We start from the raw sequence: 16,591 nt of genomic DNA on the forward strand, positions 1-16,591 counted from the left end.
TTATGTTTGTCATCAGAGTTTTGATATCCCCTTTTGTAGCTGGGGCTGTCAGGTCTTCCCCTCTTTCAGGGGTGATTATGCTCTTGGCGTAGGGTATGTTGTCGGGTGCATCAACGACTTCTTCCTCGGAGTAAGTATAATATGCGCCTGTTTGCGGCACCATTTTTAGCCTAGGCCACGGCTTTAGGAGGTCATATATCTAGCGGGAGCCATTCCCAGTGAGGGTTTTAAGCTTTTTAGCCTTCCTCCCTATTGCAAGCTGAATTGTTGAGCTCGGTCCTGGGCAGAATCAGGGTAGGTAAGTGCCCTAAAACCTGCCGTTTGATATGCCAACTGCGGGAGCTTAGTCGACATGCGTCTTCTCTCCTCAGCGTTGAAGCCTCACACACTACATTCCTGATATACACACTCTGGATCCCCTATGCACACACTAGATTCCTGGTAAGCAAACACAAACTACATTCCCTAGACACACACTCGAGATCGTATGACCTTCATATTTTCACAAAAACAAAACAGGGCAGAGTTTTGACTTTGCTGGAAATGAAGGACAGAAAACCAATTTGGATAGAGTCTTCTTTGTGTAAGAGATGTTGAAGGAGATATCGTCTAGAGCAGGGGTCCCCAAGCCCCAGGCCGCGAACAAGCGCCAGTCCGCGAACAAGCGCCAGTCCGCGAAAGCCTTCATCCGACGGTATAGTATACCTTATTTATATAGAAGTTTTTTTGGACCGGCAATAAATTGCTGCAAGATATTTCTCTGGTGCTATAATCTTGTGATCATAGCACCGGGAAATGTGCCTCCCTCTCCCCTGCAGGCTCTGCAGGCTCTGCAGGACGGAGGAGAGACCGAAGATCTTCCTCTCCGGCCCACTCGCATTGTACTGATGGCACCTGGCAGGGGAGGGAAAGAGAACCTGGGGGAGCTCTAACCTGCAGCTCCGCCGGGTTCTCCTCTTGCGAGCTTGGAGCATTGCCGCGGTTACCACGGTCATGCTCCGAATCTCGCGAGAGTGAAATCTAGATGCTGCTAGAGTTTACTCTCACCACTGGGACCACCAGGGATTGCAGGAAATGTCCCCCCTCCGAGGCAAAGTAGAGCAGGGAGGGAGGATATCAAAATAATAATAATAATATATTTTTTTTTTATTAAAATAAATAAATATATATATTTATTAATCTACCATCCAACTCCACAGCAGTGGTGTATTCTGGTTTTGAGCTGCCCTAGGCAGGACAAAACTCAGGCACTCCCTCCCTTCCTCCCAAATGTCTCTTCCTGACAGACACACGCCCTCACTGATGCATACACTCACTGAAAAGGCACACATGTATAATCACTGACAGATGCACACTTACTCAGTGTCTCACACACACACACACACACACACACACTGGGACACACATATACTCATTGACAGATACACATACTCACTGACAGGCATATATACACTAAGTGTGAGAAACACACATTCACTGATAGACACACACATTGACATACGCATTCATTGACAGACACACACTCTCAGTGACAGACATGGATACACGCACTGACGCACGCATACACACACTGACAAACACAGATACATACACAAACACTGAAAAACACATATACACTCTCAGTGACAGACACACAAAGTCTTTGGTAGGCACACAGACACACACACACATTCACTAACAGACACACATACACACTCACTAACAGGCACACACACACACACACATTCATTTTCAGGCACACACTAACATACACACACTCTCACTAACAGACACACACTAACACTCATCAACAGACACACACACTCTCACTGAAACACACCAACACTCACTAACAGACACACGTACTCTCACTAACAGACACACACACACACACTCACTAGCAGGCACACACACTCACTAACATACACACACTCACTAACATACTCACACACTCACTAACATACTCACACACTCACTAACAGACACATGCACTCTCACTAACAAACACACACTATCAGTAACAGACTTACATTTTGGTGGTCCCTGTGGTCCGGTGGGGTTGCTGCTGGCTGGGCTGACAGGCGGTCGGGGAGACAGGTGCACAATTGAGGTGGGCGGTGAGGGAGCTCTGATCCTCCTGCTCAGCTCCCTCGCACGCCTCTCAGTGATGCCGGAGCGGGAGTAACCTCTCAGGGGAGAGTGCTGCCTCGCCGCCCACATCAGGAGTGTTTGGGGGTGGCTTTTTTTGCCTCCCCCTGAAAGTGCCGCCCAAGGCAAATGTCTTGTCAGCCTCGCACTAAATACAGCGCTGCCCCACAGATCCACAATCATTCTCCCCTCTACACACACACTGCCCCCGATACACACACTGCCCTCCATACACACACAGTGTCCCCATACACACACACTGCCCTCCATACACACAGTGCTCCCATACACACACACTGCCCCCATACACTGCCCTCCATACACACACAGTGCCCTCATACACACACACTGCCCCTATACACACACACTACCCTCCATACACACACAGTGCCCCCATACACACAGTGCTCCCATACACACACTGCCCCCATACACACACACACACTGCCCCCATACACACACAGTGCCCCCATACACACACACTGCCCCATACACACACAGACTGCCTCCCATACACACACACACACTGCCCCCATACACACACACACACTGCCCCCATACACACTGCATCCCATACACACACACACACTGCCCCCAAACACACTGCATCCCATACACACACACACACACACACTGCCCCCATACACACACACACTGCCCCCATACACACTGCCCCCCCCCCCCCCCATATACACACACACTGCATCCCTCACACATACCATTGGGTTTTATTTCTGGCTGACGGATATCATCGCCCAAAGTGCGAACATTGCACATTGTCTTACAGGAAATTAAAGCAGCTCTGTCACGTTTCCATATTTTGCAAAGACCCCAGATGGTGACTTTTCTCCTTGCAGTGAGGTGGTCGGTGGATACTTACCTGACCCTGTACCTTTTGGGGTTACCGCCATCGTCTTCCTGCTGGTCCTCTTCAGTTCCAGGTGCTTTGTCTGCACAAGCAGGGCCGCCACCAGAAATTTTGGGGCCCCTAACTGAGCTCAGGGTCTGGGCCCCTGGGGGCCCGCCTCCAAAACCGCCCACAGAGACCGCCTCCAAATCCCACCCACAGGAATACACACAGACACAAACACATTCACTGATACAAAAGGACACAGATACACACACACAGATACATACTAACAGACACACATACTGATACGCATATAGGCATACATACTGACACACACATACTGAGACATACACACATATACAAACACACAGGCGTACATAGTGACAGACACACTAACATAAATACAGACACAAATGCATACAGATATACAGACATACAGACACAGACATTCATACAGGCATACATACATTCATACAGACAGACAGACATAAATACACACATTCATAATGACATGCAGACATCTATACACTGACATTCATACACACATAATGACATGCATACAGATAGACATACATGCTTACAGACATGCATACATACATACATACATACAGACACTGACATCCATACATACACACATTCATAATGACATACAGACATACATACACTGACATTAAAGTGGCTCGGTTGCGCTATACCACGGCCCCAGCGCTGACAGGGCCCCTGAAGATATGGGGCCCATCGGGTGGCCCTAAGTGCATGGGCCACCCAATGGGCCCCATCAGCGTGCGGGCCCCGGTGCAACTGCACCGGCGGCAATTCCGCCGCTACACGTGGGGCCCGGGCAGCCGGGCCCCCCAGGGTCGCCGGGCCCGAGACAACCGTTGTGGTTGTCACCCCCTTATGGCGGCCCTGTGCACAACACTAATATCTATGAAATCCCCTCCGCCATCACTGGTGGTAGTGTATGATAGAATGCTCCATGTGTCTCCAATACTATGACCCTGGTAACAGAGTGGTCACTATCACCCTGGTAACATACTGGTCACTATAACCCTGGTAACAGAGTGGTCACTATCACCCTGGTAACAGAGTGGTCACTATCACCTTGGTAACAGACTGGTCACTATCACCCTGGTAACAGAGTGATCACTATCACCCTGGTAACAGACTGGTCACTATCACCCTGGTAACAGACTGGTCACGGTCACCCTGGTAACAGACTGGTCGGTCACCATCACCCTGATAACAGAGTGGTCACCACTGTCACCCTGGTAACAGACTGGTCACTATCACCCTGGTAACAGACTGGTCACTATCACCCTGGTAACAGACTGGTTACTATCACCCTGGTAACAGACTGGTCACTATCACCCTGGTAACAGACTGGTCACTATCACCCTGGTAACAGACTGGTTACTATCACCCTGGTAACAGACTGGTTACTATCACCCTGGTAACAGACTGGTCACTATCAACCTGGTAACAGACTGGTCATTACACATTTATCACTATTGAGGTGTGAGTGTAGTGCTGTCACTGTGCGGAGGTTGGGGTGTAAGTACGCAATGCTTTTCTGATTCATGTATGATTTTCCAAGGGTTTGTTTCAAGCCTGTTTTAAAGCAATTATTATCTAATACAAATCAAATTTCTGTTCAGTATCTTATTTAATTTAAAACCAATGCTTTAACTCTGTAGAACATTAAGTATTACGTTAAGAAATAATAATAATAATAAAAAAATAATAATTAAGTAAGTTTGGGGGATGTACAGACTAAATATTTGGGAACTATTAAACCACTAAATTGTGGCTACACTTAAATTAGTCAAACAAAATAAGATGTAATATGAAAGGCTTCTGGAGGATGGGGTTAACCCCCCCCCCCCTCTCTATTTTTATTAAAGATATATATCGCTATTGCAATAAAAAAAAGTGGGGTGAGGGGAGAAAAGCAATTCTTGCAAAGATTTTCAAATACATGAGATTCTCCATTGATGCTTCGCATGAACAATAAGGAGGCCAGACTGTAAAAATAGCACTCGCTGACTCTTGGCAAGCCATTGAGAAAGTCTCCCACAAAAGACGAAACGCATCTGGTTGCTAAGGTAACAGAGCACGCGGACCTTCCGAAGCACGCAGAGAACGGAGTAGAGAGCCTGCAGTGGATGCGCGTCTCGAATCTCAACTCGGCACAGATCGCAGCAGCTGTATTAGGCACATTACAAACAGCAATTCTGTAAGCATATTTACTTAAGGACCAAACTTCTGGAATTAAAGGGAATCATGACATGTCACACATGTCATGTGTCCTTAAGGGGTTAATCATTAATAAGTCCTCTTTTTGACGCCCACTGTGAATGCCAATAATTTGCATGGTGAATTCCAGACACAAGGACGGGGAGTTACGAAAGAGGTCTCACAGCTATCCTCGGTACCGCAAGAGCGGCGTCCGGAAAGTGTACAAGAGTTACAAAGGGGGTGTACTGTGAATGAAAACCTCTCTTTTTTGGTACCTATTGCTAGAAATGTATTGTTTGCCAGGCAAATTTCAGAATCCACCACTTGGAAGAACTTTTCATAACAAGACAAACAGTATTTGATGTTTTTTACTTCTAAGTCTGTTATAACACAAGTTTAAGGCGGACTTTATTAACCGATACTTGACTTCCATTAACTAATCTATTTATACAGCTATGTTTATTATTACTTCATACTACGATTTTGCTATATTGTTTCTAAAGTCTGTGAGTGATACATTTTAACAAACTGTTACTTTTGAATTGATACTTTTTAGCTCAGCTTACTATGACAATTTGGATATAGATAACTACTGGCAAAATTAGTAGTTGTGGGTCTCCTATTTTAGTAAGCAGCAGCTGATTTGACTTAGTATTGTATTCATGTTTTTAGTCACCGCTAGATCTATATATTTTTTGTAGCTATTATTTGCAATTGGTCCGCTATTACCTGTTCCTTCTACAATAATGGGCGACAAAGAACAAAAGTCTGCTCAAACCCTGGTGGGGGAGGAAGGTGCGAGAAAATATCTGCAGCATTATTTACCTGTTTCAATCTCTTTTGTATTCTGTAAGAAGATACGTGACATTATCTGACTAACCAATTTTAAGAGGAAAGTGCAAAACAGGTTTTCCTTGGTTTAACACACCCATATCTTCTCTCCTACACCTGTATCTTGTTCCCAATGCAGTTTAATGAGAAGTTTTTGCAAGACAGGTGCTCTGGGCAATTGCTGCAACTTAAAGGGAAACTCCAGTGCCAGAAAAACGATCAGTTTTTCTGGCACTGGAGGGTCCCTCTCCCTCCCACCCACCAATCCCCGGTTACTGAAGGGGTGAAAACCCCTTCAGTGACTTACCTGGGACAGCGGCGATGTCCCTCGCCGCTGTCTCCGCCTCCGCAACGCTCCTCCTAGTGATTACGTCGGCCGGTGGGCGAGACTAATCTTGCTCACCGGCCGAGGAGACCTAATGCGCATGCGCGGAAATTCCGCGCATGCGCATTACGTCTCCCCATAGGAAAGCATTGAAAAATCATTTCAATGCTTTCCTATGGGGTTTTGAGCGACGCTGGAGGTCCTCACACAGCGTGAGGACGTCCAGCGACGCTCTAGCACAGGAAACCTGTGCTAGAACCCAGGAAGTGACCTCTAGTGGCTGTCTAATAGACAGCCACTAGAGGTGGAGTTAACCCTGCAATGTAAATATTGCAGTTTATGAAAAACTGCAATAATTACAGTTGCAGGGTTAAGGGTAGTGGGAGTTGGCACCCAGACCACTCCAATGAGCAGAAGTGGTCTGGGTGCCTGGAGTGTCCCTTTAAGTTCATCTTCACTGAGCTAACCAAACCAGGAAGTAACAGGACTGGTGTCTGATTGACAGCTGGGAGGGAGTCTAACAAGGTTAATTTCTCTTGAAATCTGCACTTTTAGTAAAATTAAAAAATATGACACACTATTTATACATAAATCATTTCAGCAGGCGAAAGTGCTTTAGAGATCTGGGAAAGGAACAGTCCAATAGTCTATTCCATAATGAATTATGATTTTCATCAACGAATTGCTACCTAGTATAATTCTGCATGTCAGACACACTTGCTAGTGGATCTCTGTCCTTCAATTCAACACTGACCTCAGATGCTACTGTTACACGTCCCTGACGAAGCACCTATAGGATAACGACTGTCTCTGCCAATTAGACTAATTCTCTATTCAGAAAGGAAATCCTCTAGATTGTCATGGGAACATTCACAATGAAATTCTTAACAAGATTTCTTCAATGAAAGGAACCTACTGCTATACATAATAGTTATTTACATGGTGCTTGTTTGCATGAATGTTACACAGTTTAAAATATGTTCTTCATCATTTTCTGAGCAAATTGTGATGGGGTTATTTTGATTTTGTTAAAAAACAAAAATACATTCAAATATTGCTGAAAAAAATCCATACAGCTATACATTTTATTTCTATAGCCTCAACAACCCACACAAATAATTACAATATTATTACCGTTGCTAAGTTTTGAATTTGTATTGAAGATTTATTACATCACATTCCAGTTCAGACAAGGCACAGCCAGGGCACACATAAAGACATTGTTTCATGTGCTGTCTGCAAGGCTTATAGCAGTGACAAGGAGCCAAGATGGCGGCACCCAGTTGCATGACAAAGAGCTGTTGATTTATACCTCTACCTTTTATTTTCGCACTTTACAAATATAGATTTAATAAATCTAGCACATCAGTAAATATAATATTACAAATCTGGGCACTGACAGTTCTCTCTATTATTTTTATTTTTCTTGTGTTCATTTCAAGAAACAGAATGACAAAACGAATAAATGAAGACACAGACCTGTGTAATTTGTTTGAAAATGGATTTATTTCTCTTGTGAGAAAGTCTCCGGTATTACAGAACCGCGTGACTCCTCACTGCACTCAGACGTTGGAAAATAGAGCGAATTATCATCATATTCAACTACAGAACATTCCGATATTTACTACATACTCATATTCAGCACACAGTTAATTGTTTTATCGTTAAACATTAGAAAACAAATAATTTACATTCATTTTAGTTATTTCTTGCTAGATTTATTTGATCCAGAAAACACAATGAAATATGTAAAAGAGATAAACAACTCTAAGACCCTAGATTAAGATAAGAAAACACTCCATTAAGTACTGTTTTATTCTATGGATTGAATAGCACCACGGTGTGATAATGCTGCAAGCTAGAGTCGTTATTGGATCTGATGTACCGAAACTTGTTTGGAAACAAATGTAAGAGCGATGAAAAAAATATTTTATTAATTTAACTGCAATAAATATCCAGCATCTCTTTAAACAAACAAAAAAATATATAATTTTTTTATTAGTTTATCCAGCATGTTTGGGGTTATTTTCGTAAACCTTAGCAGCATGAAGACAGGCCCTTGGACATAGTTTTGGGACCACCTTAAGTACTGTGTTGGAGAGCAACCAATACAATTTTAGAAATCTGATACCAAGATGTTTCCTAAGTACAGGTGAGGACGCAATCTAATCTGTTGGCGTGGTAAGGACAGGTGATAGGACACAATCTAATCTGTTGGCGTGGTAAGGACAGGTGATAGGACGCAATCTAATCTGTTGGCGTGGTAAGGACAGGTGATAGGACGCGATCTAATCTGTTGGCGTGGTAAGGACAGGTGATAGGACGCAATCTAATCTGTTGGCGTGGTAAGGACAGGTGATAGGACACAATCTAATCTGTTGGCGTGGTAAGGACAGGTGATAGGACGCGATCTAATCTGTTGGCGTGGTAAGGACAGGTGATAGGACGCGATCTAATCTGTTGGCGTGGTAAGGACAGGTGATAGGACGCGATCTAATCTGTTGGCGTGGTAAGGACAGGTGATAGGACGCAATCTAATCTGTTGGCGTGGTAAGGACAGGTGATAGGACGCAATCTAATCTGTTGGCGTGGTAAGGACAGGTGATAGGACGCAATCTAATCTGTTGGCGTGGTAAGGACAGGTGATAGGACGCAATCTAATCTGTTGGCGTGGTAAGGACAGGTGATAGGACACAATCTAATCTGTTGGCGTGGTAAGGACAGGTGATAGGACACAATCTAATCTGTTGGCGTGGTAAGGACAGGTGATAGGACGCAATCTAATCTGTTGGCGTGGTAAGGACAGGTGATAGGACACAATCTAATCTGTTGGCGTGGTAAGGACAGGTGATAGGACGCAATCTAATCTGTTGGCGTGGTAAGGACAGGTGATAGGACGCAATCTAATCTGTTGGCGTGGTAAGGACAGGTGATAGGACGCAATCTAATCTGTTGGCGTGGTAAGGACAGGTGATAGGACGCAATCTAATCTGTTGGCGTGGTAAGGACAGGTGATAGGACGCAATCTAATCTGTTGGCGTGGTAAGGACAGGTGAGGACGCAATCTAATCTGTTGGCGTGGTAAGGACAGGTGATAGGACGCAATCTAATCTGTTGGCGTGGAAGTTGCTGAGCAACTAATTCATGTTAGGATTTTACGTCTTTTTTGAAAAAAGCCCATTTTCTAGGTATGCTCTGCAGAAATAGGCATTGCATAGTGCTGTGAGATCATGGATGCCCTAAAAGGCAGGTGTAATCATTGTCATGTGTTTTAGGGTTGCCACCAGGTAACATCATCAGATTGTGGAACTGGACCTCTTTAAAGTGGTTGTTGTTTCCAGAATAAATGTACTGAAAAGTGTACCATGTCAAATAGGGCATGACCTCTCATTGAGTCGGGGGACAGTGCCCTACCATTATTAAAGTACATATACTCTCTAAACTAACAGTGACATTGTAAATGGTTAAACCACATCTTAATGTATGACCCTCTGTGTTATAATGTCTAACATATGCCTTTATCCAATACAAACAGATATTTTGGCCCGTTAAGTTGAAATTCACTTTAACAATGCTGACAATTTGTGTTTTATTGAATAACTGTGTTATCATTAGGATATTTCTCCAGCATTGAAATGTCAAAAGGGTGGAGACTTTTGGTCTTTGTTGATATGTTCAAATTACGGTAATTGTCGGTTTATAAAAAAAATAATTGTTGTTGTTGTCTGGTAGTAACACGCTTTAACAGACAGTGTGAGAAACGAATAGCTTTTATTTGAGACGTTCTATTGTGAACATAAAAATGATATCATTACAATGAGGTCCCTGAGAGAACCTGGATTTTTTTCTCTGCAATCTTCCATTCCAGTCCTGTATTTATGACTAATAATCATTGGCGATGTTTAAACTGCGCTATATTGCTCACAAATGTGTTAGCTGGTGCAATGTTGTTTGTAAGCTTGCGGATCAAAGATTTAACAAGTCTACGTGAATCCCAAATCAATCTCCCAGACCTAGATCCCATATAGTTCCCAGGATCACTCTCTATGATGCCTCTCTCATAGCATGGACGCATGCTGACAGCACGTCCACCAGCACCACCTTCGACACAATGTTGCAGGGCTTTGCATTACAAACTAATGGGTTGATATGGATGCTTTTATCAATATCAATGCACTACTCAATGTGCCAGACTAGACTGGTTTACAGAACAAACTGCGTTTGAAATACGTCCATTTTTTGCAATTCTATTTTATGAACATGAGTTCCTGTAATTTCAATCTCATACGCCATTAATTTAGTATTTTTTCCTTGACATGTATATAAGGCATTGGTAACATCATGTTTTTTTATTAAAAGAAATTCAATACTGGGACAGAATGCTAAATCCATTGAGTTCCACGATGATTGCATTTCAGAAGCTTTTTATACGTAATCTTCACAGTTATTCACTAATTGTACTGGCCATGTGTATCATGTCAGTCTGTGGATTGTAAATTCAAATAAGAACATCCCGCCATTTATTGCAGTGATCTGAATATTTTCAATAAACCATTTCAAGGACTAGAGTACATGCAAGAGATCCTCTGGTTGGTTTAGCATGCTAGCGTTTGTAATCCAAATTCAAATCTAATCTTGTAGGAAACTGTGAGTGTCCTAACGTCATTCCTTGCTAATCTCTTTTAAATATACTACAGTGGATCAGCTTTCTCACCTTGAAATACAACAGTACTTCCACAATTTATAAAAGAGCAAAGTAAGAAACATATTTATCCAAATCAGAGGATTTTACTCTAGATTAGAATGCTCAATTCCAAAATCAGAGGACCACCAATGTCCAAAATGCCTCTACTTGACCTCAGACGTAGTCATCAAATATGTGGGAGTTCAATTAGAGGTAGCCTTCAAACCAGGACAGTCAGAGGTCCATAGTGATTGGAATTTAACAAATGTCAAATAAAACCACTAAGTGAACGGAAATAAATCAAATAAGAAAATACAGGAAGAAAACAAGAAGAAGTTGTCTGAATCAACGTAGATATCTAAGAGCACCATTTGAAAAAAAGGTAGAAACGTAGACAAGAGAGGGTCTATTCAAAGACTGCCCATCACCTGTCCCATGGAAAACGGCCCACAATCATTGGGAACAGATGCTACAATCTGTATTAAGGCTCAGTGCTATTCAGCTGCCTTTGTATGGAGTCATGGATAGCAAGTGGCACATGGCACAACAGGAAGTGAACCACAATACGGTCACGTGATTTCCTGTGACAATATGCAACTATGAGAGAAAAGCAGAACACTTATTGAATTATTCTAAAAGCAGCAATGCCCTAAAATCCTGCTTCATATTGCCAATAGACATGGAAATGGTATGAAATTAGTAGGAAAATGCCACAGATTGGGAACTCTGTGAGGTCACCGATTGGTATCACTGCTTCAAAATGGCGTGGAAGAACAAGGAACCAAAAATGTCCGTCACCACGTCTCTAGGCTGTAGATGTATTGACCTTTTGCATCTTATTGAGGATTAGGTCCAGACAAATATACCAGCTATTGGATGTTTCTCCCAGTATGTTCCTAAAGATGCTGCAAAATGCAGTCTGTAATCTAGGAGCTAAAGGGTTGTCTCTGTCTACAAAGGACAGGTATTGTTGTTTACTATATTTTGGTCCAATTACATTTTCCCCCAACATCAATTTATTAAAAATATTTGTCAGACACAACTGAGGGAGGAAGCTAATGGTTACCATAGAGATTGCCCATTTTTAGAAATTTACCTCAGAATGTTTTTTTGCTTGTTTTGTGTTAATAAATAACCTAATTTAAGCTGTATTGTTTTGTAGGCTCATTTAAGCTGTATTGTTTTGTAGGCTCCTTTAAGCTGTATTGTTTTGTAGGCTCCTTTAAGCTGTATTGTTTTGTAGGCTGCTACAGTTGGTGTTTTCACAGGAGAAGACAATCTGTGGCTAATCTACGTGAAGTAGTGATACTATGTGTCTTTACATGACATCCCAGGAGACTAATGAAGATATCAGAAAGCAGCAAAAGATGGGATTCTGGAATGATTGATTATGATATGGACATGACCTACTGCGCATGAAACAGAATGCGCAAGTAATGAATATCACCCTTGTATTATATTACTCAGAACAATCCTCGGTGTTTGCTAATGGGTTAAAGGAACACTCCCACTACGGCCCGCTATAGTGTCTATGTTGCCAGGAATGCCTAGACGCCATCTATCAAGCCATTTTAGCATGCTTCGGCACCGCTTCCAATCTTCTGAGCTGGAGAAGTCAGATGTCAGTTCATTCAAGAGAGGAACTCGTTCATTGGCATGTAACTTCCTTGTTCGAGAAGATCGGGTTACTAGCAGAAGTGAAAGATCATGCTAAAATGGCTTGGCAGTTCACGCCGGGACAGTGTCATTACACTCCTTTCATCATAACTGCTTAAGGAAGCTGTAGTGGCTATGGTAGCTGGAGTGTTTGCAATGGTTCCACTAACGAGGATAGATTCTCTGTAAATGCATGTAATTGACAATTTCCTTGTTTCATAGGACGCAGTAAAATAAGGCAAGTCTGTCGTGTGCTTTTATCTACAATATGCTCTTTGTAAGGCTGCAGGTAATCTAGACACGTTTAATCTGTACCAAGGAGAACGTAGTCCGACACAAACTTCATGCTTTGGAACTCAAATCTTTTCTAATGCAGGGCAGAAGCTGCAACATGTTTCTCTTAAGGAATGATTTACTAAGTAGTGTTACAATGGGAGATTTATCTTCAATAAATTCACGCATGTCATTCTATGAAAGGTTTATTTTGTAGCTCTTAAATGGTCTCATTAAAAACAGAAATCACATCCTCCAATGTATCATCACTTAGTAAATCTGTCTTGAAGACAGTGCTCGCTTTACTCCTTCTTTTCGCAGGTTCTTTAACTTTCTTAATTTGTGCCAATTTTTCTAATACCCCCACTCATCTTTCTTAGTCTCTGACTGAAAGCTTTTATGAAACTTGCATCTCTCCAGCACGTTTACTGCCTTAAAACCTGCATTAAATTCATCTTAACTTTCTATTTTGTTTCTTTTAGATTCTGAGTCCTAGCAGTGCCACAACGGCAATAATGTGTTGTGGCACTGCTAGGGCTTAACCATACGAGGAACAAAGTCTCCCAAAAGAGCCAACGCATTCTGCAGCTTTGTAAAAGCGAACACTTACAGGAAGAGATGGGCATTTCGTCATTTCATATTTACAGGGTTTTACGTTAGTGTTCTGTATTCTACGCTTAAGGCTGATATGTATTATAGAGTCCTTTAATCCCTCCACTACAAAAGGGATCTAGAATACATTTCATCCCAATGTGCTTCTTCTCCCTCTGGCAGTGAAGATGTTAAAAGAAGATCAAGAAGGCTCCCTGACCTTAATTTTGAGGCAGTTTTATTATAAGCCTAAAAGTACAAATAGCCAGGTGTTAATTGTATTAAGTTCAGGGGGCCACCTGATTGAATACACCCAGATCAGGGTCACTTGTGGAGGTAGGCATCTAACCACAGCTCACCCGACTTCTTCAGGGACCTGGATTGGAGAAATACGGAAAACAAAAGAAAACATTGTTAAAAAGAACAAAGTAAAGGGGCGCTATCTGTAATATGCTTTCTAAAAGATGTAGGGTGCAATTACCAAAATATTTCTGTCCTTAAAGAATGACTTTGATTGTTTTCATCTCGTACCATTTATATTTCTTCTCTCAAGCAGACAAATATCTCTTCTGTTTTCACTCTCAACTTTCCCTAAAAGCAGCTTACTATTCTATTAGATTATCACATTCAAATTCCAGGATGGTTTTAGTGTGGCTGAGAAATCCCCAGGGACATTTTATGGCAGTCTTGGACCTAGAAAGGTGATTTAATGGTGGTCCACAGTCCTTGCGTGACATAAACTGACCAGCACTGGATTACTCTTGTAGGAGGGCATTAGCGGAATATTTTGTGCCTCCATATTACCTCTCAGTTTTTATTAAACCTCAAGCCTTTTCTAACCTCACCACCTCCAACCCTACTAGCCCCTTTCTGCAGGGCTTGGCTTGAGGCTCATTGTGATAATGGTCTATGGGCAGATGAGTAACTTGTCCGTTGGATAAATCAGGTAGTCGAGTTCTCATATTTCTATCAGTGGTGCAGACTTCCTCTCCTATTTCAAGCAATGATTAATGTTTGACCTCTTGGTCACTCCCTCTTTATAACATTTTGAGAAGACCAATCTATACTTTGAGTAAAAGTTAGTCTCACATTTCTGTAAACTGTTGGCACTACACAAATACATTTTAATAGTGCTAAAATGATAACTTACAAAACAACATCTCGGCAGGCATTGTACAGAGTCTTCTCCTCATAGTTAACATTGTATTTGCTGCACAAGGAGCGAACAAGGGGAGCTATCTTGCAGTAGTTGTGCCGAGGCATGGTCGGAAATAGACTACGACAAAGCGATGGGAAATGGGGATTAAGAAATGACACGATACTTCCCTGGATCATGTTACAGTTTGACATTGTGCTTTCTGGTACACGTTGCATCCTGGTACCAGCTCGTGTAACATAGTATAACACAGCATTCTGCCTTACAGTCAGGGCTATTTACTAATGAGAGAGTTCAAAGTGAGTTTCAAATGTAAGGTCAGAGGAACTGAATGGAAAGAATAGGTGACTGGGAGGATTTTGACCTTAAATTTGAAATTCATTCTAAATTCACCTTGAATTCTCACTGAATACATCACATCCTATTGCTCACATTTTCACACTTAATATTACATTTTCACCAGTAAAGGATTTACATAAACGTTGATGGACCACCAACCCACCTATGGCCAACTGATGATCACATAATAAATACAGACACAAATATAGATTCCTTGACCTCTCAGCACCCTATAGCTTTACATTCTTCCTGTGTTTTCACCCACTTAGTTATAAAGAAAATACCATGTGTGATATATATGCACTAACTAGACATATCCAAATCAGTGCTGCGAAACTCCACCAAATTTCACAAGTGACACAAACAAACAATAAAATAAATGGTGGACAGCACACTTGTGTACCAACAAATTTATAAAACCAAAAACCACTTAACAGTGTTTAATGTGGCAATAAAGATATATATATATGTATACCCTCTATATATACTCTCTGTGAGATACTCTCAGATGTAGTATTGCTTGTGTACTGGGGTTATCAAACCACTCCTGGTTTTCCAGGTTAAATTTTGTAGCAGTAATTAGTCATTTTATATTTGCTGCAGGTGTTACTGAGCCTGGGAAGTGCCCCTTACATCGAGAGGGAGCGACATCTGACAGTCTCTCACAGAGGGTATATATATATATACTTCTTTATTGCCACATTAAACACTGTTAACTGGTTATTGGTTTTATAAATTTGTTGGAACACACGTGCGCTGTCCACCATTTATTTATTGTTCAGTTATATTTTTGGCCCATGGATTATAGCTTTTACCGTATTAGGAATAACTTTAATATTACTTACTGGTGTTCAATCTGAAAGTTCAGGTGGCCACTAAACCAGTCATTAAAGAAGGATTGTTCAATGTTACAAGTGGCCGCAAGCTGTAGAAGGACAGGTTAAAACCAGATTATTCTAGGCGTCAGATTTAGATTGCAATCGTTACCCAAATGAATGTCCAGCATACCCATCATCTAGCATTTACAATAAAATCTATATAATTAGTAAAATCTCGCTGCATGTTACTAGATCTCTGTATCTTTGGTGTGACTGTATAAATTATCTCACACTTTAAATTCTGTGTTATACTGTTAGTGACAAATTCATTTATATTATCAAAATATATTTGACAATTTGAGTTTTGATAGGGGACAAACCCATCAACTCACATTTTAGGACATTTTCCTTGACTGAAAATATATTTTGATGAAACAGGCTGGGGACATCCTGTAGCCCAGTGCTTTGTTATATTAATCTATCACCCTCTGCATATGAGGTAAGGGATTAATATTTAAAAGCTTTATTATATCATAATGAAGAGTATTTGAATAACATTTACAGTTATGAGATGGGAAGGGGTCATGTTATTTATTTTACACCAGCCCACTACATTTTGCCGTCTTACATTACAGTACATGGAGTAATGAAACACATCAGATGGTAAGCTGCAGAGTTTGGGGTCCGGAAAGGTTAGATGAAG

The 16,591-nt window shown here is 41.8% G+C and overlaps 1 protein-coding gene across 2 annotated transcripts in view; it reads right to left on the bottom strand.

Annotated features, from left to right (window-relative positions):
- Positions 1 to 13,796: 13,796 nt before the first annotated feature.
- Positions 13,797 to 16,591, bottom strand: part of FADS2 (fatty acid desaturase 2) — a 30,710-nt gene continuing 27,915 nt past the window's right edge. For both annotated transcript variants that reach the window (XM_063437761.1, XM_063437760.1), the window contains exons 11-13: positions 15,916 to 15,995; positions 14,726 to 14,851; positions 13,797 to 13,951 (exon numbers count right to left, since the gene is read on the bottom strand). In XM_063437761.1, the coding sequence (XP_063293831.1) occupies positions 13,900 to 13,951; positions 14,726 to 14,851; positions 15,916 to 15,995 (258 nt within the window). In that variant the 3' untranslated portion in view covers positions 13,797 to 13,899. The remainder of the gene's footprint in view (positions 13,952 to 14,725; positions 14,852 to 15,915; positions 15,996 to 16,591) is intronic.

Source organism: Pelobates fuscus, chromosome 12 (genome assembly GCF_036172605.1).
Source record: "Pelobates fuscus isolate aPelFus1 chromosome 12, aPelFus1.pri, whole genome shotgun sequence".
Lineage (NCBI taxonomy): Eukaryota > Metazoa > Chordata > Amphibia > Anura > Pelobatidae > Pelobates > Pelobates fuscus.